This window comes from Amphibalanus amphitrite, unplaced genomic scaffold (assembly GCF_019059575.1).
Source record: "Amphibalanus amphitrite isolate SeventyFive unplaced genomic scaffold, NRLGWU_Aamphi_draft 000051F_arrow, whole genome shotgun sequence".
Lineage (NCBI taxonomy): Eukaryota > Metazoa > Arthropoda > Thecostraca > Balanomorpha > Balanidae > Amphibalanus > Amphibalanus amphitrite.
In genome coordinates, this window is record NW_024881547.1 from 1061727 (window position 1) to 1088339 (window position 26613).

The 26613-nt window shown below is 49.8% G+C and overlaps 1 protein-coding gene across 6 annotated transcripts; it reads left to right on the plus strand.

Moving 5' to 3' along the window:
- The first annotated feature begins 15 nt into the window (after positions 1-15).
- Positions 16-26342, plus strand: LOC122377827 (transcription initiation factor TFIID subunit 4-like). Of its 6 annotated transcripts, XM_043358284.1 has the most exons (11): positions 24-46; positions 6817-6867; positions 7093-7234; positions 10609-10783; positions 18556-18718; positions 19709-19835; positions 20114-20276; positions 21558-21947; positions 21993-22895; positions 24180-24221; positions 25156-26342. In XM_043358284.1, the coding sequence occupies exons 1-11, from the start codon at positions 43-45 to the stop codon at positions 25318-25320; spliced, it is 2325 nt and encodes a 774-aa protein (XP_043214219.1). In that variant the 5' UTR covers positions 24-42; the 3' UTR covers positions 25321-26342. The 6 variants fall into 6 exon arrangements, with proteins under 6 accessions (XP_043214218.1, XP_043214219.1, XP_043214215.1 ...); XM_043358280.1 differs by having other exon boundaries at positions 21558-22895; XM_043358281.1 differs by lacking the exon at positions 24-46 and adding an exon at positions 6002-6142 and having other exon boundaries at positions 21558-22895.
- The last annotated feature ends 271 nt before the right edge of the window (positions 26343-26613 follow it).

Here is a 26613-nt window from a genome sequence, read left to right on the forward strand (position 1 = left end):
AGGTAAACAATCTGTGCGTGGAATGGGGATTGGGAGTGGTGAATGTGTAGGGGCGATGATAGGTCGATTCGTCGATTTTTATTTATACTATTATCCTTATTATTTATTCTGATCATTTTGTTTATGTTCAGGAGTTTTTTTTCTGTTGATTTAACATCAAAAAACGGTGTGTTTTATTGTCAATGCCAAGTGCCATGTTGATATCAGTAGGCGGAACTATGGTCATGAGTACCCAAATATAGGAACGTTCCCATTTTTGGGAACGGAGTTCCCAAATATGGGAACGGGCGTTCCCATTTATGAGAACGGAAGGCAATTTTTCGGCCGTTCTCCCACTAAAACTCAAAAGTGCATCACGTCTCAAAAAAGTGCACGCTGATTTAAGTGTCTACTAAATCTCCATAAAGTTATCTTTAATCTGACCGTGGAACAAGGAAATTGACCGTGGAATGATATTTTTAATGATTTTTTGAAAATGACAGAATGGTGGAAATATGGGTTATACGACATTTAACATGCAATTTTAAGGAAAATGAAGCATTTTTTAGTTTGAGGTAAAGTATAATAATTTTCGCCTGGTTATGAACTTTCATACTATCGACACCAGATGCTGACAAATGCAAGCGAAGACGCGGACGGTCCCGAGGTAATATTGTTGACTTTTGTGTCGGGGCGGACGACCGCGTGGAACGTGAGTGAATTTACCGAGCTACTGTTGTAAACTCAGTTTAAGCGGTTGAAAATTATCCAGCTGTATTTTATCATCCCGGAAAGACATATTTTATTTGGATGCTAGCTGTTTAGAGTTGTTTTATAAGGAGCGTCATGAGCGTGGTTTTGTCTTCCGTGTTTCTAAGCGTGATCGTTTTGGGGGAATTTCTCTTATATAGCTCGCTCTGTGTGGCTTATTTATAATTTTTATGCTGATTTCGATAATTCCTCGTGCTCATCCTACCAGGCCTTTTGCCACTTACACTCATCAAGAAAGGAAAAAACTAGATTTTCATTGGGACTAGGTGTTTTGAGGGTGTAACATATTCAGCGTTCCCATTTTTAGATACTTCCTTGTACTCGTCAACTATCGGTGATAAACAGACAGGTGCTTGACATGTCTCCACCCTCAGCGCGGACGGTGGATATAGGTATGGAAGACCTTGTTGAACATCGCTGAGCGTTGTGAATTACGAAATCCTGCAGAGGGGGGCGTGCCCGCTGCGAGATCGACGGGAATAAAAGCGCAGAAGACCGGGCGAAACATGCGACGGTCTTGCCGGAAAGGTCATCTGATGATTGTTGCGTTAACAATAATTTGCGGCGTTGGACGTGATGCTTGTTAATGAAAAGAGCCCCTGAAAGGCGTCGGTGAAATCGTTCCCAATTTTGGGTACGCCGTTCCCATAATAAGGAACGCTTGCAGCGCCAGTGTACGAGAGCGTTCCCAAATTTGGGCTCGCGGCCCGGATGATGGACTGCTTTAGAAATAGGGGAACGATTTGAAACTACGATGGGCCTTACAATATCAAACTCTTTCCCAACAATATTGAGACAAATATCAGGCGGTTCACGATCGTTTTATATTTTTTGGACGTCATTTAACGGTTCTTTTTCTTGTTTTAAATAATGCCTACATGGCGTTCCCATATTTGGGTTTATCGTTCCCAAACATGGGAACGAAAATGCGTTCCCGAAAATGGGTACGCTTGACCATAGTTCCGCCTACTGATATTGAAATTGGGTTACAATTCAACATTCACCGGTTTTTCTATGGCCTGTTGTGCATCATATGGTAATGTGAACATAGGTACTCCATACACTGCCTCTTTTGGTTATATATTAATGTTTGACCTGATTTTACTTCATTTCACCTTATGTGTTCTTGCAGGAACAGTTATCACACCATTTTTGTGCAAAAATAAGGGTGGTGTTTCGCGGCACTCTGCCAGCCATTTTTGGCTTACATAGAGACATCAACAAGCCTATGCCTCCGACACTACCAGAGGTTGACGCTAGCTCACGGAATGCGCTGGCAGCGGCTGGTAGCACGCCGGTGAAACACAGCCAGGGATTTCCTCTGTAACGTCATTGTTGTCTAGGTAGATGGGTCTTCATCAATTTTTAACAACTACAAAAATTGGAATGAAAAATGTTGAGGTATTATGAGCATCAGCTAAACAGGAAAGAGAATTTGGCTACAGCCCATCTTGCAACGCCTCAATGAAATTTCACGAGAAACTTAAATTAAGGGAGCAGCTACATAATTGAGGTGAAGTCGATAAATCCTTGTGTATTTACCTACATAACTGGGGTAAATCCACAAGGCACCTTGAATTCAAACTATGAAGTGACTCCAAACGAAATATAGCAGAAATTGGGACTTAGTGGAGGTTAGAAATAATCTGCTTAGTGCTGGATGAATGTTTTCACTTAAAATGAACACCACCATATTCGAGTCATGAAAAAAGTGTTGAGTAGGCATAAGCTTGTAGCATGAAAGATGTTTGTGAAAAGTCTGTAGATTTTACAGTGTTAGTCTTTGCACATTGATTCTCTGTTTGAATGATGAAGTCTCTGCACGGTCTCTGATTGACTGAATGAGCTCTGCAGTCACAATAGTGAAATTCATGGGATTTTATTTGTAATAAAAGAAGGTAATATTTTGAGTTGATTTTTCGTATTCTGAGAAGATCATAGCATGTTTAACAGCATTCCAAACAGGGCATGTCAAAGGTTGGATGGATCTTGGCATTTCCTTGAATTGTGTTTACCATATGTTGTTTTTTATTCAAAGTTATTGTAGAAGCCAACCAACTTTTACAACATTGAGGATCATACTTTAGCTTTGGAAACAAGACATATGTAGTCTACATATCTATGGTTATGCTGATCTTCTTTTCCAGAGTCTTTGATTATCACTTAATTTCATTCACTTTTGATGTAGTGAAATCCATGATCATTTTAATGCAAGCTACATTTGAAATGTATTGTTGCTCCCTTTTTTACCATGCATATTTTTGTGTCTTGTGAGGTCTCATATAGGAATAACAAGAGCAGTAACATGCATTGTTTGCTTGTATTGTCATAACTTTGTACAATATTTCCAGCTTTATAATATGCAGTTACCAGTCACTTGGGCATCACACATATATTTTTCCTGCAGGAGGAAAGACACAGAGCTAACAAGTGACTCATGTTTGTGCTCCTATCACTTCACCCCTGGGGGATCAGTGCCTACACCCCTTGAGTATAATGGTCACCAAGTGGTGCTGTCCTGACATGTTCACTTTCTGTTGAGAAGGTTAGAACAAACACCATGTGTGTCATTTAGTTGCATATATAATATTTTAATGTTAAGTCTGCATAAAGTCTGAAGTCTGTAGCCACTCTTAATCCTAGTTTGTCATTACCTTAATCTAGCCTGGGTGGATATTTTGCTGTGCTGAAAGCACGGACTGCGCTACGCCCCGGCACGGCGGCCGGGACACCTCCCCTGGAAGAAAACGGCACCGGGGAGGGGGGACGGACGGCGAGGAGCCGGGGAAGGAGCGCGGCACCGTCACCCCACAAGCCGCCCGCAGCACCGCCGTTATTCTTGTGCCTCTTGGGCGCCGCCGACGCCCTGCGGATGGGGAGCGCATCCCAGACGGGCAGGAGCCGGGAGGGCCGCCCGCACCACCCGGCCGGCGAAGCAGCAGCCCGGCCAGGCGCGGCGGGCGGCTGGGTGGCGGCCGGACTGAGACGAGTCCCGAGTCGCTCCATGTCTCTGTCTCTTGCGAAACTAGTACCGCCGCCGCCCAGCCTTCATGGGTCACTACGAGGAAAAGGCGAGCCCGCTCCCAGTACCTGTCGTGGAGCTCCCGCCTCACCGATGGCCCCTGGTCTTTATCTCTCTCTCTCTCTCTCTCTCTCTCTCTCTCTCTCTCTCTCTCTCTCTCTCTCTCTCTCTCTCTCTCTCTCTCTCTCTCTCTCTCTCTCTCCTCTCTCTCTCTCTCTCTCTCTCTCTCTCTCTCTCTCTCTCTCTCTCTCTCTCTCTCTCTCTCTCTCTCTCTCTCTCTCTCTCTCTCTCTCTCTCTCTCTCTCTCTCTCTCTCTCTCTCTCTCTCTCTCTCTCTCTCTCTCTCTCTCTCTCTCTCTCTCTCTCTCTCTCTCTCTCTCTCTCTCTCTCTCTCTCTCTCTCTCTCTCTCTCTCTCTCTCTCTCTCTCTCTCTCTCTCTCTCTCTCTCTCTCTCTCTCTCTCTCTCTCTCTCTCTCTCTCTCTCTCTCTCTCTCTCTCTCTCTCTCTCTCTCTCTCTCTCTCTCTCTCTCTCTCTCTCTCTCTCTCTCTCTCTCTCTCTCTCTCTCTCTCTCTCTCTCTCTCTCTCTCTCTCTCTCTCTCTCTCTCTCTCTCTCTCTCTCTCTCTCTCTCTCTCTCTCTCTCTCTCTCTCTCTCTCTCTCTCTCTCTCTCTCTCTCTCTCTCTCCCCCGTCTCCGTCTCCGTCTCCGTCTCCGTCTCCGTCTCCGTCTCCGTCTCCGTCTCCGTCTCTCTCTCTCTCTCTCTCTCTCTCTCTCTCTCTCTCTCTCTCTCTCTCTCTCCCCGACGCCAAAACCGGCTCACAACGGCGTCCATGTCGGCCGGGGCGAAATTACTTGAATAATTATTTCATAAATGCATTAACAGTGACACAAGACAAAAGTTCAACAAATTCTACGCATGAATCATCCAGTAGGTACTAACTTCGAGAACAGTTAAAATGAAGATGCACAAGAAAGCGTAATTTCCCAATGACATGATATGGCTGTCACAATGCTTAGCCGCAATCACCTCTTTTGGTAGTTTAAATGGTAAGTAATTTTTGAAATTATCCGATAAAAATCTAAAATTGATACCATATTAAAGACCAATCAATTCTACATATGAATCAGGGTGAATCTTTGAGAAAAACTTGAAAGTTTAGGTGTGATAAGAAAAACAAATAAAAATGGACCATTTTCCCATAGACTTTACATTGGCTCCAAAATCGCATGGATCCAGAATTTCTGGAAGTGCCCTCGCCACAACTGCACGTGCGCTGCGCTCGAAAATGATCACGTGACCAAATCCAGATGAGATCACCGTATTTATAGTCACCGTGGAAAAAGCTTGGAAAAAAGCAAAGAAATTAGCTGTGACCTTGAATGACCTTGATCATTTATTCACAAATTTAAGAGTGAATATTCAAGATCATACTACTAGGTTTGACTGGTTTTGAAGCCAATTGGTAGTCTTATCCACCGATATGTTTCTATATCCAAAGACATGCATTTATCTTCGCAAATTTGCATTTTCAAAGTCTTTCTTCACGAATGCATTTGGAACGATAAAAAGAAGAAAAGATTCAGTATGATCAGCTGGGTGGTTTGTCTTGTCTGCATGAATTTCCTCTTCCTTGAAATGGCGAGAGTTCTCTTCGCGTGCGCAGTGCTGCCAGATTTGGAGGATTTCCGCAAATCTGGAGGATTTTGAACTCTATTTGCGGACAAATTTCGCTTTTGGAGGATTTTTGATTCTGGAGGAAAATCTGGAGGATTTGTCGCCCGATTATTATATTCAATTTCATGGAAAAATATAACACATTCAAGACTAAAAAGGCATTTTCCTGCCCAGCGTCACCCTACCCGTTAGGATATATCACGTCCTTTATCACCGTGAGACTGCAGAATGTCTGTCTGTACTTGTAGCTATATCTACGAGGGTACCAAACTACTGGCGGATCTAAGGGGGACATTTGGTGGCAAATGCCCCCGGTTCCCCTGCAGCGCCCGAAATCGACGAAAATTTTCGTTTCTTTTTGGAGGATAAAACGAAAACTAAACTTTAATAAGAAAAAGTATCTTTTAAACTGCACAGCAGTGCGAAAGGATTCGAAATCCGATGAGTTTTTAGAATTTGGTGAAACTTTTTTGGGGGTATAGCCCCCGCAGACTCCAAGACCGCCTTTCTATATCTACCAATAGGATTTGGAGGAATCTAGAGGATTTTTGTAACTGATCTGGAGGATTACAGCCTTCCCCATCTGGCAGCACTGCGCGTGCGTCGTCGAAGGGGGCGGGTGCTTTGCGTGATTGTGGTGGGCGGTGCTGCACGTGGACAACGATTTTGAGTGATTTGCGAAATCTCTCACGTCAAGGTAGGAGGATAAAATACCCCGAGCCGGTTGTGACCTGTTGCAGAGTCCCATTTTACCCGGTTTAGGCAGGCCGCGGTCACGTCACAGTCACAGTCGTGGTTGAGTGACCATCCATGACACTTTAATTTTGATTTCTTTGGCGCTTCTTCAGCTCAGGTTGGGAACGTTGACCTTTGGTGTCACTTTCTAGCTAAAACCAACCGAATTAATATTCTGATGCTTGAATGGTTGCACAGTATGATCGTATTTCAATTTCAATTCAATTTCAATTGAATTTCATACTCTAAGTTTGGTCTCAAATTTCGGACGACGGTGAAAACAGGGCGCCTGGGGCGATTTGATCAAGGTTCGTGAAATTTACACGTGACGTTTGGCACATGGAAGGCCCATGGAGCGGGAGAAGTTCCAAATGTCATGTGACTAATATGCCCTCCGGCGCCCTGTTTTCACCGGCGTCCCAAATTTCAGAGTTTGTGGCTCTTTATCTAAAATTGAAGACTTTGTTACCTACCAAATTTTATGTGTTTTTAGTGTCACAGCATGGCAGTTTTATCAGTTTAATTGTAATTACGCTGTTTTCATATTTATTTGGCCCACTGCAACTGTGACTCTGACTGTTTGCATGCCTTGTTTGGCTGCTGTGGCTCATTCATAGTGAATATGTTGTTTTTCAGACTTGCTGACAGAACAGGGCAAAGAGAAAATACACACAATGGCCAGTCAAGGTAAGTTCACTAGCTGAAATTTTGCTATTGGTTTAAAATTTTCTACCATGTCAAGCTGGAAAATCACTTAGTTTAAAAATTAAGATTAAAAATTAATGATAAAGTTGACTGTGACCTTCAAAATACTATCCACTTGACATTGAATTGCATTGTTGTTGCATGTCATGAATGAATTGCATGGTATAGAGCCAGAATTGCTATCAACTTGCTTATTTACTGTTGCAGGAAAGCCAATGGCATGGGTGACGCTGGCCACCACAGACGCATACGCACTGGGCGCGCTGGTGCTGGCCCACTCCCTGCGCCAGGCAGGCACCGCTCACCGGCTGGTGGTCATGATCACACCTGGTGTTACAGACACCATGAGGTCAGTTGCTGTTCTCAAGGTTCATGGGCTGGAGTCTGAGAGTGGTGTGGAAAGGAAAATACAGACCCTGCTCAACGAACCAACAAGTATCCTTACAATACCCTTCATATATATTTATCATTGTGACACTGCAAGGCACAAATTATCATGAATTCCATCAACAAACAGTTACAGATGATATATGATTTGAATTTTTTAGTCCAAACCTTTTTTAATTGAAGGATTCACAAGTATAGAGCCAATGCTATGCAGCACTTGTGTTGGCCCTGCCCTCTACCATCTTATTGCACAATTCCTGATCTATGGCAGAACAATTCCTGATCTATGGCAGACGTCAGTCCAAAGTTTAACGTGCGCACATAGCCGAGCACGACCGGTCCCTCACTGACTTCGCCTGGCTATGGCCTGCCACCAACCGCAACCATACCAGTCATGAGGCTCATACCTATCGTGCGCCCGTCGCGCTTCGAAGCCGAACTGTTGTAACTGGGACGCGTGCTCTCAACACGCCGAGACCAATGCTCTACCGACTGAGCTACGGGACCGAAGCCAAAATGATGAATGTAAATGAGCTTTACAAAGAGATAACAATGCAGTGTGCAATAGAAAATGTGTTAGTAACAGGTGTCAATTTGTCATGTATCCCGGCCCTGTCAGTATCATCAGACAGCAGACCGTCCTCTAGGCCGGTGGAAGGGCCCCTTGTTTTACGTCCGGCGCGGTGGGGCGGGCCCGCCCACATAGGCTGTTTCTGGACCAAGCGTTGTTGCTTCTGGAACCCTTGTCGCCGTCGTGCGCTAAAATTAGCTCAGCTGATCAGGGGAACGGTGCCGTTCGACTTCTGATGCTCATCCCTGCCGTGGGGGATGAACATAGTTTTGGTCATTGTATGCTGGGTTTGCAGATGCAGCTTCCATTTGTTTTCCTAATAGACCGAGAACGGCGGTGTAAAAGACTTTTATACCTAGATGCTGCTGCTGGCATATATACTTTTAAATTGCATGCTTTATGGTTGTTCTCAATCTGCAAGTAAGTCGAATAATTTTGACAATGATGGAAAAGTTAATCTGCGTTTTCGGTCGCTCAGAGAGCGAATCATAATGCAAACGGAGACGTTTCTGCGTGTTTTGCTGCAGTCGAGTATCACCTACTCCACTCATGCATGTAGAAAAACTCTTCTTATCTGAAGTCTAGATCTAAACAGCGTAGGTTTTCCTGTTGTACAAAATGCCCGAACTTGTACGGTAGCGAGTCGCACAAAACATCTGAGCAAAACATACGAGTCACCGTAAAATGTCGTCTCGTGGAAGTCATGTTGACTGAGGCAGGCACATTTCATCTTTTCAGATAGTAAGTGTGAATAGTGTGTTATATGTTTACTTGTTGTTTTCTTTGAAATCATGATACTCGGATAGCTGAAGCTCAGTACAGACAACTCACTTAGGCTATTACATTTTAACCCTATTAGTGGCAGGCTCCTGGTATACCCCTATTAGTGGCAGGGGGGGGGGGGGCTGTTTACGACCCCCCCTTGATATCTCGAGATCTAACGGGCCGATTTTCAAAATTCAAATGGCATTCGATTTCGCTCAACGTGATCTACATTTCTAAAAAATAAAAATTGAAAAATGTCAATAGGGGGGGGGGGGGGTAGAGGGGGGTAAAAACGGGCAAATTGCAGATACATTTTAGACTGTTTATCACGGCCAGGTTTCTGAACCAATCTTAACGCAACTTTTGCCGATCGATAGAGAATGAACCAGGAATTCACATGGATCCTAAAAATATGCATTTTCAAAAATCATAGGCGGATACAGATCATTGAGATTGGGGGTACACAAAAAGTATAGTAAATAAGGTTTTTGTTGGTACTGTTTCTAAAAAGGGTGGTAATGGTCTTGTTATGTTACAATTTTCTTATGAGAGAACGACTACAATTGTATTGGTCATGCATAGGCGGTGTCAGGGCACCTATGTTGGGAGGTAAAACATAACCCCCCTTTTTGGACGCCTGGATCCGCCTATTATAGCAAAAACGTGTCAAAAGAGGATGCACAATAACTGTATATGTTATCACATGATACCTTTCACTCACTGTTCGTAAAACTGGTGCAGCATCGTGATCTTCGCCCAAATGACTCGCTTCACGAATAGGACCCCCAATTCCCAGTGCTCTGGAGCCGCCCCTGGTAAAGTTATGAACTTGAAATTTTCAGGGAATGTGCCCAATTTAGTTTTAGGAAAAGTCAGAAAATTTCAGCATCGTAGCTTCAGCGGTTTCGGAGATATTCCCGAAAAACCTGAGGGGTGGATAAAAACAACCCCCCCTGCCACTAATAGGGTTAAGAGAAGGTTTCTCTGAAGCTAGAGTTGATCGCGTTAAATGCGGCTGGCTGTACTACCTGATGGATGGCGTTTTTTTTTTTTTTGCCTACTCCATGGTAAAAAAGGCGCACCTATCCGCTAATAAACACGTCAGGTCTGGCCAGCCGCTGACCCAGATCGAAGGTGGTGCCACATTTGTCAGGCTGGCGGCGTTGACAGATCGCCGGCCCTGCCCTGACCACCGCTTCCTCAACCCTACTTGTCCTCTTTCCATGGTCGTTTAGCTTGGGCAATGTCAACCGGTAAATTTTGAGCCGGAAGCTGCGTTAATGCTCCTCTAGTTTTGAACGGAGAACCTACCAGTTCGTATCATCAAACATCTCAATATTTTGGTCACGTCGAGCAGGTAATAGTTTAACTGCATCATTTTATACATGTTTATTTTATTTATCGTTCCGACTTGTAAAATTCGTTACCAATAAGGTGTCTTTTGGTCGACGAAGGAATAAGTGCATTGACGGGCTCTGCTAGTGCGCACGCGGTAATTGCTACCCCATCTGACTTTAGTGGGCCACCCTTCTTACCGGTCCCTAACAACATCCGAACTTTTGAGACCGGTCGGCCCAGCCGCTCTGGATTAGGTACCCCAGTCGTGACGCGTGGAAAGGCATCGCCTCGTAGGGAGCCCACTGATGCTCCAAGTCGTTACGACGCCCGGCCGGCTGACCACTTGTTCTCAGCCCTTTTTCGTTTGTCTACTATAAATGAGCTTGGCGCCCGTTCGTAATAATGCGACCTTGTGCCTCCTTCCAGCGCGATGACGATGAATAAATAACTGTTTTGTCTTGATAGCATCACGGGTGACGGCACTAGAGAACCATTTATCGCCGTTGACAGACGTGTTACGTCGCCATAACTTGACTAACGAACAATGGATGCCAACCGACTCAAAACACATCCTATCTCGGAGCGAACATGCTTCCTGACCCATGACAACCGTAACAACACAAACAACAGCATCATCACCATGCTTCCCTGTCGTCCGCCAGGACTCAGCTTTCGGGTGCCTTCGATGACGTCATCAGTGTTGATGTGATGGACTCGGGTGACGCGGCACACCTGGCCCTGATGTCACGGCCCGAGCTGGGTGTCACGCTGACAAAGCTGCACTGCTGGACTCTCACTCAGTTCTCCAAGTGTGTCTTCCTCGACGCCGACTGCTTGGTGAGTGTTCATACTGGGGTGACTCTTGCGTGTGGCGGCCCTATTGTCCTCTCCGACTCCATTGTCCTCATCGATGTGATGTCCAGCACAATTCGCCCAACAGGCATAGACTTAATCCCCGAAGTCAATTTTCAGGCTCATCTCAAACCTTTTAGTGCGGAAAGATCCATTCTTGTGGTTTGTGGATTATAACTGCTTGTGTTAGGTTCCGAGTTCTGTCAGGCATGATACGAGTGCCGTCTTTCCGTTTCTCACTACGAATTTCGGATGGATGGCATATGATGGCCTTAAAGCCTCTTCTAGTTGTCATTAGGATGCCAATATCTTGTCATATATTAGCCATATATCGACAGCAACACGTTCGTCACGCTCATCACGCTCGGCCACGCTCGAGCTGACCCTGAACGATACGTAGTGTTTAGCCGTGATAAATGGGTTATTGGCGGCCTGCGAGGACCGATACGCATGCTTTACGCATGATCTGAGGAACGTTTTAATAGCCTTCGTTTCGGGCATCATGAGACGATTGAAACAAATTTCTTGGAGAAGCGTAGGTCACTTTGTATGCACAATGAACATTGCATACAACACATCTAACTGCTCATTCATCACCAATATGGAATAGTTGGCTGTAATATATTCCTTGCTTGGGTGTTAAATTACCTCGCACTATCAATGCCAGCAAAACGGAGTTGAGTCGAACACCATCTGCTGTGACGGAAAGTCACCAGCCAGCCTTCCGGCACTCCTTATCGTAACCGCAGTGTTCCGAGTTCCGGTGCAATTTGTGTCTGTCGCAGCCGGGTCGGTCGGGGGCCGTCGGTGGGAGGTCCTCGCTGGACTCTGGTCCTCGCTGGTCTCCTGGTCCCGCTGGTCCCCTGGACCACGCCTCCCTTCTGCGACCGGCTGGCGTCAGTTCTTACCACATTAGCTAGCCGTCAACGGCACACAGCTGTGTCCACTGTGCACTGACGTGACGTCACCAGCTGGGGAGACCGCCCGCACTGCCACTGTCAGCTTGGCCTGAGGGAGAGCTTGGTGGGCGGGGAAGGGAGTGGAGGGGAGGGAAGAGTGGGCAGGGGAAGGCGGGGCAGGTCGTCGGGAGTGCTGGGTAGAGTGGGAGGGAGGAGGGTAACACGCCAGCACACCTGTGGCCGACAGCGGTAGACCTCGGCGCCAGCCCAGGGCTGCGGCAGCTCGCCGGCTGCTGAGAGCTGACACAGCCCGCCCCCGCCGACCGGAGCTTGGAGAGCGGCCAGTCGCCGTGAACTTGGCGAGGTGGTCTGGAGCGCTGATGTTGGCGACTAGATTGCGGCCGGTCGGGGCATAGCTAGAGTGGATGTGTGATACTGGGCTATTAGCGGGAACAGAGGCAGAGCTGCCGTCAGCTCGTGATGGCAGCGAATAGATGCTCCCATGTTTCTACTACCTATGGCGCAATTGCCCTTGGGCGGTGGCGCGGTGTTAGTTTCTAGTTCCAGTTCATGAGTGGATGGCCACGTGTATTCGCCTGCAGAGCATTTACCCCGTTTTGAGGCTCCAATGTCCCGTGAAGCTCCCATCCCGCGGCCGGTTTGCAGTGGTTGCAGCTCCAAATTTGTCGTCTCAGCTCAGATTCACATACCAGAGTGCACTGCTGTCGGCCATGAGGCCGGTTCTTGATGGGTGCAGTCGTCGTTGTAGCAAACCATCACGGCTGTCTATCGGACAACTGCACTGGGGAGGCATGCGATGGCTCACAGGCTCACAGAGGCCAGAATCGGTTGGAGTTTCGGATGAGTTTTCCATCATCACATGGCTTCACGCTACCACCGCCACGACGTCTGAATTATGCCACACGTCTGTCGGCACGAAGCTTTTTGTTGTTATTGTTTAGCCTGTCGGCTGGCAAGTGCCATATTTATTATGTGTGTGTATGTTGAGTCTTATAAGGCAACGATAATTGCAAACCGAGCTGCATCTATCGTATTGCCAATAAATACCAGGCACAGCAAACAAGCTCTTGTAAATAAATAACATACAGCAAACAATCTCATCTCGTGTGGAATTCCAACAGCAGAGTCCTGTTGACCCGGCTCCGGCTCGCTGGCGGAGCGCCGAGCCAGCCGTCGAATCGGTCGCGACCTGACCTTGCCGAATCATATCGGTGGGGCTATTTTTATCATTTGGACCGTCGTCGACCCAGCGAAGGGCAAATTGTGACGCAATCGTAACCCGTGACTGCCTGAGATTCTTCATTGACCAAACAAACAACTTGTAACTGCAAGACAATCGCCTGGTCGCTTGATTTCGCAAGATTCGTTTCCGTTCCGTGTGCTGGATGTACTCTGGCTGACGTCTTCAGCCGTCAGGGACTTGCAATGCAGATTGCTCTTTTTGCGATGATTGTCTGGTTTCTTCGTTCTGTGGTATGGTTCATTTGTTACTTGTTAGGGCGTCTTACTTGAGCCTCGAGACCCGAAGTGATGGACTTTGGAAGCTCTTTGCGAATAGTATCGCTCCAGGACATCTGGTTTGATTGGCGGCGTCTGGCTGAATACTTCTGTATTGCGTGCTTTGATAAATATTTGGCTTTTTGTTTAATGTATCGGCTAGATAGTGCGCTCAACATGCGTATTGCGTATTTCGAAATGTTTGTCCTTCCAATTTTCTTTATACCTTTGAACGACCTAAAAATTATGGCGTGTCTAGTTTTCAAACTGATATTCATTCTACGCGGCATCAACTGACTTGGTGTATTTATCATATCGGCACTCCTCATATTTCCCTCAACGCGAGACGGCCGTGACAACTCTCGTATATTCTGCCTTTTGTGTCATTAATCACACTCCACAGTGCCGAGTTACACGCCTGTCTCTGTGGCGTTTTTGCTGCGGGTGACACAATCCTGACACGACATGTGTCGTCTGGCGGGCCGCGACGTCTGAGGGGCTCGTCTCCAGGCCCGCGGGCCTAGTTCTGCCTCCGGTCAACAGTTCATGGAAACTTATTTGGCTATGGCTATAGGCAACGCCCAATGTTTGGTCACAGCCTGTATTCAAGACGTGTTATATTTCGCAATTATTTTTGCGAGACGATGTTATAGTTGTGTAGCAATGGACTATGGCATTATCGGCTTCTTTTTTCTCATTGTTTGTGTTTTATTTTTCTCAATCGTACATCAGTTTTTTTTGCATTTTTTTTAGGAGTCCTAACTTGATCTCCTACACCTGCTTCAAGCAGACATCCTCCGGGGCAGTGTCGTCTCTATCGCCTTCTTTCGTTGATTGTATCCTCCATCCATCCCTGTCTGATCTTTTGTCTCTCCAGCCACCGACCAGTCGTAACTCGTATGTCTCTGTCTCGCGCGTGTCTGTCTCGCAAGGTCACACGTCTGATGATCTCCAGATCTGGCGACAGTCAGGCGGTGGAATTTAGGACTTGGGACTGTATTCTGCTAAACACACATTGAACGTTAGCGCTCTGCTAAGGCGCTATTGAACGTTGGCTTGGCGTAGGCTGCGACTGGAATCTTTGGACATCATCATGGGCTCGTTGTAGACATCGTTCACTTGGAATGGTCTTACGACGAGCACGGAGCATGGTATCGTATTTTACCCCGGCTACCTGAATCGGGCCGGTTGCCAAGCGCCTCCGGCTGTGGTCACATGACCCGTGGCCGCGGCCGTAGGCGACCAATCAGGTCACAGGTCGCTTGACATTGCTCAGTGGCGCCTCCAGGCCACCCGGTACGGCAGCTTGTCGACTGTGCGTCAATATGAGACGCTTCAAAAGGGATTTTGGCCTTTTGCCATGACGTTCCCTGGTGTTCTATCCACATTCTTCTCAAACTTTACCAAGGCTGGTTTCTGGTTATCCAGTCCCACTTATTCTTATTTTGAATTTATTTCTAGTGAGTTATGAAACACCCATCTCGACTCAGTACAGCTGAAGATACATCCAGTCGCTCTCTGGCGCCGCCGTATAGACAGCTCCAGCCGACCATTTGTCCATCAGACGTGCCATGGGTATCAATGGCTGAGGCCGGGTGGCGGAACCGGGCAGGTGGGGTGGCGTGGGCCGGGCGAGGTCGAACCTTAGCGGTACTGCGCCATTGGTGAAGTCCGCTGGAGCGTCTGCTGTAATAGGTGGACGGGGAGGTCTGGTAGCGATGAGCTGTGTTACGTAATGATAAACACAGACAATCGTTTGGCAGACAGCCTGGATAGTTTATTTTGTTATGCGCTTTTCATGTCCCAGTCCTGGTGGGTTATAGAAATGCCAATGGCCAATGGGCCAAGGCCTTCGGCAAGCAGCAATCAGATAGGAGACGTAACCGCGTCATAAACAACGCTGATTTAATTCTATTGCCTGGGAGATGTAGAATGCTCAAATCTTTAGCGTATTTTTTTTTTCAGCGGTGCAACCATGGCTTCGCTGATGAAAATTACATTATAGGGGGCTTTCCCACGTTCCCCTCTGGATCTAAGAACATCTAAAGCTCGAAAAGAATTCCTTCCAAAGCGCTTTGAACAAAGAAGAAACAACAAATGCACGCCTACGGACCGTTTCACGCCAATTCTGTTTCTAGTCTGTAGCTGCACGGTCCAGCCGAGGCCCGCATTCAGCTATGCCGTGGCACGACTTTGATTTGGCGATTACCTGTGTGCAATGCATCACAACTGGCTGGTTCAAGAACACGACGTAGGATATGTATCGTAATGCATTGGAGGTAATATCACCGTGTAGTGAATCGAGCCGTGTCGTTTTAGGCACGTGCTGAGAGTCCCGTTTCCATTTGATCTTACAAGCCTAGTGAGTCAGTTGACATGAGGGACGCCGTAACTCTTCAGTTCTTCAACCTGTCGTAAATGAGATATTAGTAGGTATTTAACTCCCTACATGTCTGTGCATTCTGATGGGCAGAACGTTTTCAAAATATCGCAAATCAGATGTTTTGGGGTAACTGTTAGCAGACACACTCGCCTTACAGGTGGATCCACAGTCTCATCAAGTCAGCCCAGTCTGGACGGTAACTTTCCCTCCGCTGCTGGGTAGGCAGTGGGACCGGGAATGACTCGGCCGCTCCGCTCCTGTGCCAACGCCTGGGGCGGTAACCCAGACAGCCGCAGCCGCCGCGGTCGGCCGCCGCTTTTTACACACAGACACACACGGCGGCGTCTGGTGGAGCTCCAGAGGATACGATTGCCATAGAAGTTCTTGAACTCTTCCTTAGTTGGGTTTTATTACATCATAACGCATCTGATGTGCTGTGCAGTGTGCACGGAGCCTCGCCTCCGGGTACAGCGCTGCGGCCGGCAAGGTCAGGCTCGGAGAATCGATTTAGAAATAAAATATCAAACTTTACTGCAACTCCATGGCTGCATGGTGTTTTGAATCGCATCAATTGCACGGCGCTCGACGCTTGAGAATAATAATTCCTGCTCACCTGTTAGTCGCACAACCATTCAGGAGTCTGCGTTACTACCCACCCTTTGAACTTGACGCGACCATCATGATTCCATTTATCTCCCAGCGTTATAAGTCACCCCCGGTCGGCCTCGTGGCAGCGTGTCGCCGGGCGTCATGTCTGCAAATGGCATGTCTGGAATGGTCCCGTCTGTTTACGTTCGGTTGGTGCCCCTCTACGGTCACGCCGTTAGTCGCCCCCGGTTTCCATGGTGAGCTGAGGAGCATGTGCAAAGAGCATGGCTAGTTGACAGAACACGTTGCCGCCCTCGTGGTGGCCCCTCATAGCCCCTCGCCGGCCCCTGATTCGCGGGTGGGGTGCTTAGGGGTCGGACCTCGAACAGCCCGAGCGCCTTGGGGTATGCCAGGTCGGCAGCCGATGGCCCGGGGTGCCTGCTGCGGGGGCGGAGGCGGGGATGGGATGGGGTGGTGGTCTATTTGCAGACTGGGTCCGGTCGCACCGCGCGACCGGCGCTATAATTCGGTCGGTTGGACGGCGGAGGCGCAGGGTGGGGTGGCTGATCTCTGGCTAAGTTGGAGATCAGGGAGAATGACCGTGGCTGGGTCAACTCGTATAGACCAATCGATCACCGTGACCCTGGTGGTTACCGGATCCCTTAAAATTTGGCTGGTCCCTCATGGTGTGGCAATCGTGTTTTAGACTTTATGCAAAGTGCGAGAAGTCTGGCCCTTGTTTAGACATCATCACCTCATCAAAATGCGCCACCAAAACCAGGATAAAAAGCTTCATTGTATAGCTTGTCTGGTCAATACGGTCACATATCAATTGATGTTGGTTTCGGCTGATGTGGGACAACAGATCGACTGATGCCAGTAATGCTAGTTGAAACTATTGATCGGCGGTCTACCAACGCGCCGGTGGGATGACGAAAATGACGATCCGGGGCTAACGCCACGTGATCTATGTGTCCTGTTGCATCATCTCTTGGTGATAGGACGATCTGGTTGGCTTGATAAAGTTGATTTTTATTTTGTACGGTTGATGTCGCCATCATTGATATTTTCAAGATTACATCTGAAATCCTATGTAGTTTTACATACTCTTTATCCGATTTTAACGCCCATCTTCCGGCCGTTATGCCTCACTATCAAGTGGTGTCCCTCGGGTCATACATTGCGCCCTGAACAGCCTCATCCCAGACGTCACTGCCCGTTTGTCTGGGCTCTGGGCTATGTCAGTCTGGTGGCCGGAGGCCGGCGAATTACACATATTGGCCCGGTGCCAGCCGAACCTTCGGCACCTTGCCAACTGATCTCCGCACGCGCTTCGGGCGTGCTGGGGTCAACGGATGCCGAGCGACGGTACGAAAGGGGTGTGGCAAAAAGAAAGCGTCTCTCCGGGACGCGTTCTGGTATTTTTGGACAGGGCGTCGGAACTGGCCATACGGAAGAATCGATTCGCCTGCCATGTGAATGCAGCTTAATGACGTGGGAATGAGAGAGCGTAGGACCGCAGTGTCCAGGAATAGCGTGGGAAGGGGATTGTTACGAACTGTGGTATCCAAGCGAACACGGAACAACTGAGTTATTGTGTGCCCTCTGCCTGAATGGATGACGGAACATCATGCTAGCTCGGCTTCTCTACTCGTGTCCATCGCATAGCCCTATCACTGTCCGGCATCACGCGCGCACGTGGTGTCTAGGGGCGGCGTGGGCTGTCTGGAGCGCTACCCTCCCCTCCTGCCCCTCCCCTCTGCCCCTGCCCCTGCCCCTGCCCCTGTCCCGCCGGCGGACCCGACTCCTTGCCAACCCACACGGGCGCCCTTGTAGGTCAGACGGGCGGCGGTGGCCAGACATGAAGCCTGACGATGTGGTCAGGGAGTCAGGGAGTAGGGAGAAGAGATGGTCTGCTGGTGACATAACATGATGATTGATGAAGGCTCACAACTCCCGTCAGTGATGTGCTCGGGGTTGTAACGTCCATGGTGGTTAGCGAGGCGCCAAATTATCTTGGTGGCTATTTCGGTTGTCTACCTGCGATAACTTGATGATGATGATGCATGATGCAATCCCTTCTACATACAAAAGTCTCTTTTGTACATACAAAAGAGACGTTTTTATTCCTGTTGACATTGTTGTTGGAAAGGAATTTCACTCATGACGTTACACTGCTGATTCGTATGCTCAGATTCTTTTGGAAAATTCCTTATCCTTCCTCAAACCTGCATCTGCCATAACTGAAACCGTCGCTTTTGGCACCCTCGAACATCGTGTCTGCTTTTTGAACTAGGAACTCAACGCGCTCGCTTCCCTCGCTGCACACCCGACCCCTGACAGCCCCCCCCCACTCCCTCTTCCATCAGGTGATGACCAACTGTGACGAGCTATTCGAGCGAGAGGAGCTGTCCGCGGCGCCCGACATCGGCTGGCCCGACTGCTTCAACTCTGGCGTGTTCGTCTTCACACCCAGCCAGGAGACGTTCAGGGCGCTCGTCCAGCTGGCCGCCGAGACGGGCAGCTTCGACGGTAAGATGATGACGAACGTGAGGAAGCGAACGTGAGGAAGGTAGTTGTTGGATGAAGACGCTGAGGACGTGTGCTAAAATTTGTAGTTTTCTGGCCAAGTGATGCTGAATGGGTACGGTTCTCCAGAAGTTTGCAGTGTGGAATGTGTAGTTGTCTTCGAATGTCTGTGAATTATGAGGAGAACTAATGTGATTCCCTCAGTCGATTTGTAGTTTCTTATTAGGACTGTCTGGTGCTTGAGCTCTGTATTTGCTGTATATTGATAGTGCATGTGTCTATTTGCTCTAGCTGTGCAATTTATAATGCGACTGAGCAGGCACATTGTTTACTTCTTAAAGACCTGCATTAGTTTAAAGCATTTCCCGTTTCATGCGATACCAAGTGTTATTAGCAGGTAAGTCGAGAATGACGGAAGTTATGGTCAGATTTGTTACGCTTGTTTGTCAATGTCCCGTCGAAAATTGTTTGGTTTCAAAAATGTTGTTCATGTTCGTTTTTCTGTATACGTTTTCCATGTTTAGCCCGCCGATACTTTTCATCAGTTAACAGTTATGTGGCTTGTCATGACGTAGTGCCTAGATTTTACTTCTCACATGTCCCTCAATGTCGTGGTTTTTATTTACACGGTTTTTATTGTAGGGCTTCATCCGGCCGGTTTAACATTCACAGAACTTACAGAATGCGAGTACCTCACCATGTTCTGTTTCTGATTTAGCCAAATGTGACACGGGCATTTTGCACCTTCCATGTCATTTATTGCTTTGCTCACAACACGCGTGATTATGTATCGAACGTCCTATGTGTTTTGTGTAAAATATGATGCAATGGTCAGACAGATGAAGCGCATGCTCCTTCCTCGTTAGGTTATTTATTTTGCGCTGCTCGTAAGGTCCAAGATAACTGAAAAACAGAAGCGTCAAACGCATCGGCTACCGACTTGTTTGCAGGTTGTCTTTCATTAACATATTGTTCGTGTATTTTGTCCGTCAGGCGGAGACCAGGGCCTGTTGAACACCCACTTTAGCGACTGGGCGACGCGCGACATTAGTCGACACCTGCCGTTTGTGTACAACATGACCGCCAGCGCCACCTACACGTACCTGCCCGCCTTCCTAAGGTCAGTGCAGGCCGTGGAGGGGAGAGGGCGAACGAGCCGAGGTCTGAAGGGCGTGGGGATGGTGGCTTATGATCAATGTTTTCTTATGATGGTGTCTTGTTTAAGTAATCTAACAGTAGGTCATAATATTCATATTTAAATTGTCGATGCTGTTAACAAGGATTATTTTTCACTGTTGCTGTGTTGTTCGTCCCCTATTTTGTGCCATACCCACTCCCTAAACAATGCTATGCCACCTTACTAACCGTATTCTCGACTCTCCCGTCTCCCCTTTACAGGTTCGGCAAGGACGTGAAGATCGTCCACTTCCTGGGCTCCAACAAGCCGTGGATGAACCCCCAGGCGGGCGACGCCAGCTCACCGGCCGGCCGGTTCCACGCCGCCTGGTGGGACATCTACCAGAGCCGCGTGCGGCGAGCCGACGGCGGACACCACTTCTTGGTGAGGACTGGAGCAGAGAGGGGTGGGGGCGGGGGGCAACAGCGGGGAGGGGTCGGGGAAGGGGGCTGCACGGACACATGAAGGCTTACCAATGCACGTGATGGCTGAGACAAACACACGGGCGCAACAGACACTACCAATTTTTACATATAGGCACTGAGGCTTGGTTAGTTCAGCAGCTGACCACGTGTCCGTATTTTGGGCTGTAGATTAGCCAGTTATACCGCGGACTCATGGACCAGATAAATGCGCATTTCAAATGGATTTTGTGTTGGAAATTCGTTTGCAATGCGCATTTTCTCTGTTCGTGTCCGATATCAATGTGTCGATGTCATTTTTGTGGCGTCTGATTTTTTCTCGCAGCAGCATCAGCACATTGTTTCGCTTGCTTCGCAGTCAGTTTTCTTACGTTTTTAGAAGCATAATATGTATCCTAATTCTTTGATATTTTTTAATCGAATATTTTGGCATTTTTCACCTAATTTTGTTGATAAATATCCACTGGTTGGTGCCAGTTGTCTATTCACAATTTAACCGGTTTAACTTTTGGTCTTGAGTTTGTTGAAAGTGAACTTTTTTTTTTTTGCTGATACGTAACACTTCGGATGGCGCTGTTTGTTATCTCCACCGAACCATATGTGCTGTAATTCAGTCATGTTAGGATAAAAGATACATTCCACAACCATTGCTGGTGAGTTGTTTGTACTAATGGCTCAAGCCCAAGTGCTTACTGAAGTGTGTCATGTCTTGCATTTGTTTCCCCATCGTCTCGTGCACTCTGACTTGGTGAGATGTTTGCCGTGTGATTTTTGCACTAACCACATTCTGGTGACTAAGCCGAACAGTGCTTGTTTTTAGGGCAGTTGCTTGTCGTTTTCAGAACATTGTTTATTGAAGGACTCTTGTATGATGCAGGCGTGGATATTTCGTGTCTTTTTACTCAGCTTATCAACAGTGCTGCCCAAAACAGGCACTGTTCGGACATGCTGCCGTGCCACCACGACCGCTTCTCTACACGAACCTATCACTGATTTTATTTTCTCTCGTTCCTGTCTCGGGGGGACTGCATTTCTGAGTTTCTGGCTGCCGGCGGGGTGTGATGGGGGCCGTTTTCTCCCTGGTAGCTCTGTCTGCGTGGTCGGCTGCCGGGTGGGACTGCGCTGTCCGGCACGGGGTGGTGGTCGGTTGTCTGGTCTGGCTCTGCGTCTCACTTCTGTCCCCCTCTGTTCTTTCTCTGTCTTTCTGCCGCTCTGCTCCTCGCTCTGCGTGGCTGGCTCTCAGGAGCTGTCGGCCGGACCGGCGTGTGAGGTACTGTCGGCGGCCGCGCCGCCGCCGACCCTGGCGCCCCACCTGGCCACCGGCGCCGACTGCCCGGCCAATGTGTTCAGGGAGAGGGCCGTCGAGCCGCTGTGGGCGGGAGACCAGAGACAGAGCGGGCCGCGGCGGCCCACGCCGCTCTTCGACTACACGCACACACCCACTGCCAGCAGCCACACCGCTCCGCCGCCGCCGCCGCCGCCGGCTCCTGTCCACCACGTGTGGACGCCGCCGCCACCGCCACCGCCTCAGCCGGCTCCCGCTCCTGTGTGGAACCCTCCTCCGCCGCCACCGGCTCCTGCTTGGAGCCCTCCGACTCCTGCCTGGACTCCGCCGACCCCTGCTTGGACTCCGCCGCCGCCGCCGGCTCCTGCACCGGCTCCTGTTTGGAATCCTCCACCGCCGGCTCCTGCTCCGGCTCCTGTCTGGAATCCTCCGCCTCCGCAACCGGCTCCGGCCCCTGCCTGGAACCCTCCCGCTCCTGCAGCTCCCGCCCCAGCTCCTGCTTGGACTCCTAAACCGGCTCCTGCTGCCCCCGCTCCTGCTCCCGCTCCCGCTCCCGCTCAGCCTCAGCCCAAGCCGTGGACGCCACCGGGGCCGCCGCCACCTCACCGTCCTTGGAGCGCCGAACCGCCGCGTCCAAGGTCCAGTCACGGGGCGCACAGATCCAGGCAGACCGGGGCACCGGCCGCACCCAAACCCTCAGCCAGTGCGGAGGGAATTCCGATACAGGGTAAACGGGCACAAAGTTCCGCTACGAAAGGTACGATAGGATCGACTGGGATGAAAGCACAGACCGCCAAGCAGCCAGCGGGGCAAGACGGGCACCAAGCGCCAGGGGCCAAAGTTTCAGGGACTAAGACAGGGTCTAGAATGGTTGCGGGTAGTAGGAGGATAAGGACTAAGTCGCCGGGGACTACGGTGACGAAGATTTCAGGCGCTAACGCAACGAGAGTTTCAGGGAGTAACGCATCAGGGACTAGAGCTACGGGTAGTGGGACTAAAATGGCGGGTGTTGGGGCTAAGATGACGGGTAGTGGGACTAAACCGACGGGTAGCCGACTGCCAGGGGGGAGGGGCACGCCAGGGACCAAACCGGCGCACGGGTCGCTGTCCAACGGCGCGGCGGCGGCGGCGGCGGCTCGCGCGGCCGACCCCGAGTCTCAGGAGCAGCGCCGCCGCTGGGAGGAGGGCCGCATCGACTTCACCGGCGCCGACCGGTTTGACAATGTGTGGCGCCGCATTACGGAGAACCTGGAGCGTCCCGAGCAGCCCGCTGCCACCCAGGAGGCCGGCGCGCACGTGAGTGGCACTGCGCACACGCACACACGCTGGCAGCGCGCCCCGACACGCACACGCACCCCTCCAGGGCAGCGGCAGCATGGCCGGGACGCTTGGTGGCTGGTGGCGCCGCGACGCGCGGCAGTAGGGTGCCTGGCAGGCGCCGCTGACTGGGTGTTGGCTGTAGTGGATGCCTCCGCAGGGGACGCGCGCACGCACCGCCCTCCGCCTCACACCGCCCTCCGCTCACCGCCTCACGCCGTCCTCTGCACTGACACAATGCCGCCGCCTACCGCCCGGTCTATGTCGTCAACCTTTACCTTCCCGTCGGCACCACCCACCGATCTTCCAGCATTTCCTCCGAGATCCTCGACACTCAAACCCTCGCCATTTTCTATCCTTCGTCCTCCCGTCCCTGGTCATCCATCAGGCCATAGTTTCTGTGTGCCTCGCTGCGCTTTTCTATGTAAGCTCGGCCACGCAGTCCGTTCGCTGGCACCAGTTCCGCTCCGGCCGACCCAGTCGCCATCTGTGACATTTCGCTGATCGTGGCCCGCGTACAGCGCGCAACGGGCGTGGAAGAAGAAAACGCCGGCTTGCCTCTGTGTTTAGAGGTAGTACGTGTCGTCAAGGGGAGATTCAGCTTTACCGCTGCATCTGTGTTGTCTGTCCCTCACCATTAGCACTCTCCCTCCCGAGCCTCGCCCCTGCCGCTCTGTAGTAACCCGCCTGAACCCTCTCCCTGTCTCACTACCCCTCTCCCCGTGGCTGATTGTGGCGTGCGGCTGAGCTGCCTTTCCATGTGTCGCTCACCGCTCCAACAGTTACTAACTGTTCTTACTCAACACTGAGTGGGGGAACCGGGACGGCCGGCGCGGGGCGCTAGGGCCGTGTGTGCGCGGCTGATCCGTCACTCGTAACACGTGAGACCGGAGTCACTGCAGTGTAACTTTGGTGTAATGGCGGAGTAACGTTATTGCGACTCCATAGTTACACTGCAAGTATGCTGAGGTAGTAGCAGAGTGACTCGGTCTCATCACAGTCATACCGTCACTGTCATAACTCTGTCGCTACACCGCCTTGGCATCTTAGTTACAAGGTCGTAACACGCTAGTAATACCCTCGTATCACAGTTGTGGCACGTTGGTAACACCCTAATAACACACTTGTAACAGTATCATACGTATCTAACACCAGCACGTAACTTGTGGGACTACTAATAGTAACCAACTGACCGGGCCCTCATGTGTGATCGAGTGTAGTGGACTAACCCTTGGGACTAACGAACGCTTCCTTCCATTTAAGGTCAGTCCCGGTCATTCGGAGCAGCCCCTAGAAGCAACAAGCGTAAGTGGTCGTGCCTCGCAGATGTAGCTAGAATGAGGTAGTGGGCGGCGATGTGGTCGGGTTGTATGGTAGAAGGTTGTAAGACGCTGTCACCACATACAATTATATGGTGGTATGGTTGACCGCAATGATTGAAATTTGGAGCAGATATTGTTTGAATCTGAACGTAAAACAGTTAAACAGTTAAACGGTTCAACAGCTCTTATTAGAATCGTTTTTTCATAGGACACATTTGATTTTTATTCAGCTAGTCCACTTAGTTGTTGTGTGATGTGTAATTGTTAGACCTTGAATTAAGCCTCAACTTGGGCATTTATCATTCATTGTTAGAGTTAGTCTCATTGCACATTTGAAATACATCCATTTCGTGGCACGTTCATATGTGGTGACAATAGAAGCTCTAACCGAGCCATGGGGTTATTATGGGTGTAGTAGCACGCTTAACTCCTGCACCTCTCCACGGAACCTGTCATGTTCCGTACTGACTGCCCTCAATAGGTGCCTCCAACACTGGTCTAGACTTAGAATCTGCAAATAGTCGAATGACGCATTTCAGATCAGATAGTAGCTCTGAAATATATACGTAGCGATGGGCACTACTCAGAAAATGATACTGCGACGCTGTCTGTAGTTGTTTTGTCATCAGTGATCGCCATATTGGAACTCTGTGATTCTTTTTGCGAAGTGCAATGCACGCTCTTGATTGTCCCCCCCCCCTCTATTTTTCCCCAAACCTTTTTTCATTTCTCACTGCGGGAGTGTTTTTATTTATTTCTCCAGCACCATTCGTCATGACCTCATTTTTTTGCGCCGTGTAGCGATAACGCTAATTCCCTTGTGAGCCCCCAATCACCACACCATTGATTCGCACGAGCACGACGTCCGTCATCTCTCGGCCAGTTTTGTAACCTCTGTTTCGACTGTCGTCCGACAGAGCGAGCTGGTGAGCGGCCTGGCCAAGGTGTCCCTATCGCCGGCGGAGCCCTCGCCCGAGGACTCGGCGCGCCGCGCCGCCTGGGAGCGAGGCCAGATGGACTACATGGGCTCGGACAGCTTCGAGAACATCATGAGCAAGATGAATCAGACGCTGAAGAAGTAGTGACTCCGGCGGCCAGTGACAAGGGAAGATGCTGGAGACCGGACTCGTGTGGTTCGCGGCGTGGGCCGTGTGGGGGTACGGCTGTTGTGTCTCGAATGGAAAGTGGCCCCTCTACCCCTCCTCTGTCCTGTCTGTCTATAATCCATATTTGGTGACGTGACTGCTCTTTGTTATACCCTCACTTACTTTTTCCCCACTATCCTCTTTTCTGTGTGTCTGACTCGCGGTCCTCTCTTATTTTTCTCGGGTGTTTGTCTCTGTGTGTGTATGATGTGTGGTTTTCTGAAACCGGCGATACCGCCGTCTCTGGCTCGTCCTCTGGGACTTTGCACCGTTCTAGACCTGTACCGGACGCATTATGATCTGATATTGGTTCAGGAGACTCAATAGTCTGATATTCGCTCCACTGGGCTCGCGGCTTGGACGCCCTTCTCTGCTCTCGCTCACGCGCGGTGCCGACGTAACGTTGAAGGCCGCCGTCTAACTCTCACCGGATCGCTCGTGTTTAGATGCTGTTACGTCGCTCAGTCCCGTCTGTTAGCAGAGGCCCGGGGTCTTAGAACTGCCGCGTGGCGATGCATTCGCATTAAATACTGAGCAACGCCGCCGAGAGGTTAGGTCAGTCATGTACGAACGGTGCTGCGATTTCATGCCAGTCTCCCCTCCCCGGCGCCTGCGCTAACGTTTTCTCTACGGCTGGCGGGCGTTTCCCGGCTACGCTCCAACTCAGGAGAAGATTACAGTATATGGGCCTGGATCTGCGCGCTCTTGCCAATCGGTGCAATATAGGGCACTGGGACGAGGGTTAGCACGCCGCTGCGGGCTGATACGCCCTCGTATCTGCCCCCTAGCTGGGGTACCCCCCCCCCCCTCCTCCCCCGTGAGAGTGATAGGGGTGTGTGTTAGAGGCTAAACGACGCGACCCAAGACGCCGGCGGTGGATTGTTAATGCTTTTGTACGCTCTAATTATGTTTTATAAAACCTTTCTATTAACCGAGTGAAATATATTGAAGTAGGCTGAGCTGTATTGTTTTCGGGCCAGTGAAGGGCTCGCAGATTGGCATGGCGTGAAACTGCCTTCTCTGCGACGACAAGCTGAATTAGGAAGCACTGTTATCTATCTGCGTTCTGAGAATCGGGTGATTCATTGTCGCGAGGATAGCTTCCGGAGACGTTACTCCGAACCACTCATGAACATTTCCTGGAAGTTCGATTGACACCCGCATAATGTGAAATGGGCTTTAATCGAGATGTGAGGTGAAATTAGACGGTTAAATTCGACACAGACTCAG

Coding starts and splice junctions, on each gene's coding strand:
- LOC122377827 (XM_043358280.1), top strand. Junction 7,235..10,608: donor GGTGTTACAGACACCATGAG/GTCAGTTGCTGT, acceptor GTCGTCCGCCAG/GACTCAGCTTTCGGGTGCCT. Junction 24,222..25,155: donor AGCCCCTAGAAGCAACAAGC/GTAAGTGGTCGT, acceptor GTCGTCCGACAG/AGCGAGCTGGTGAGCGGCCT.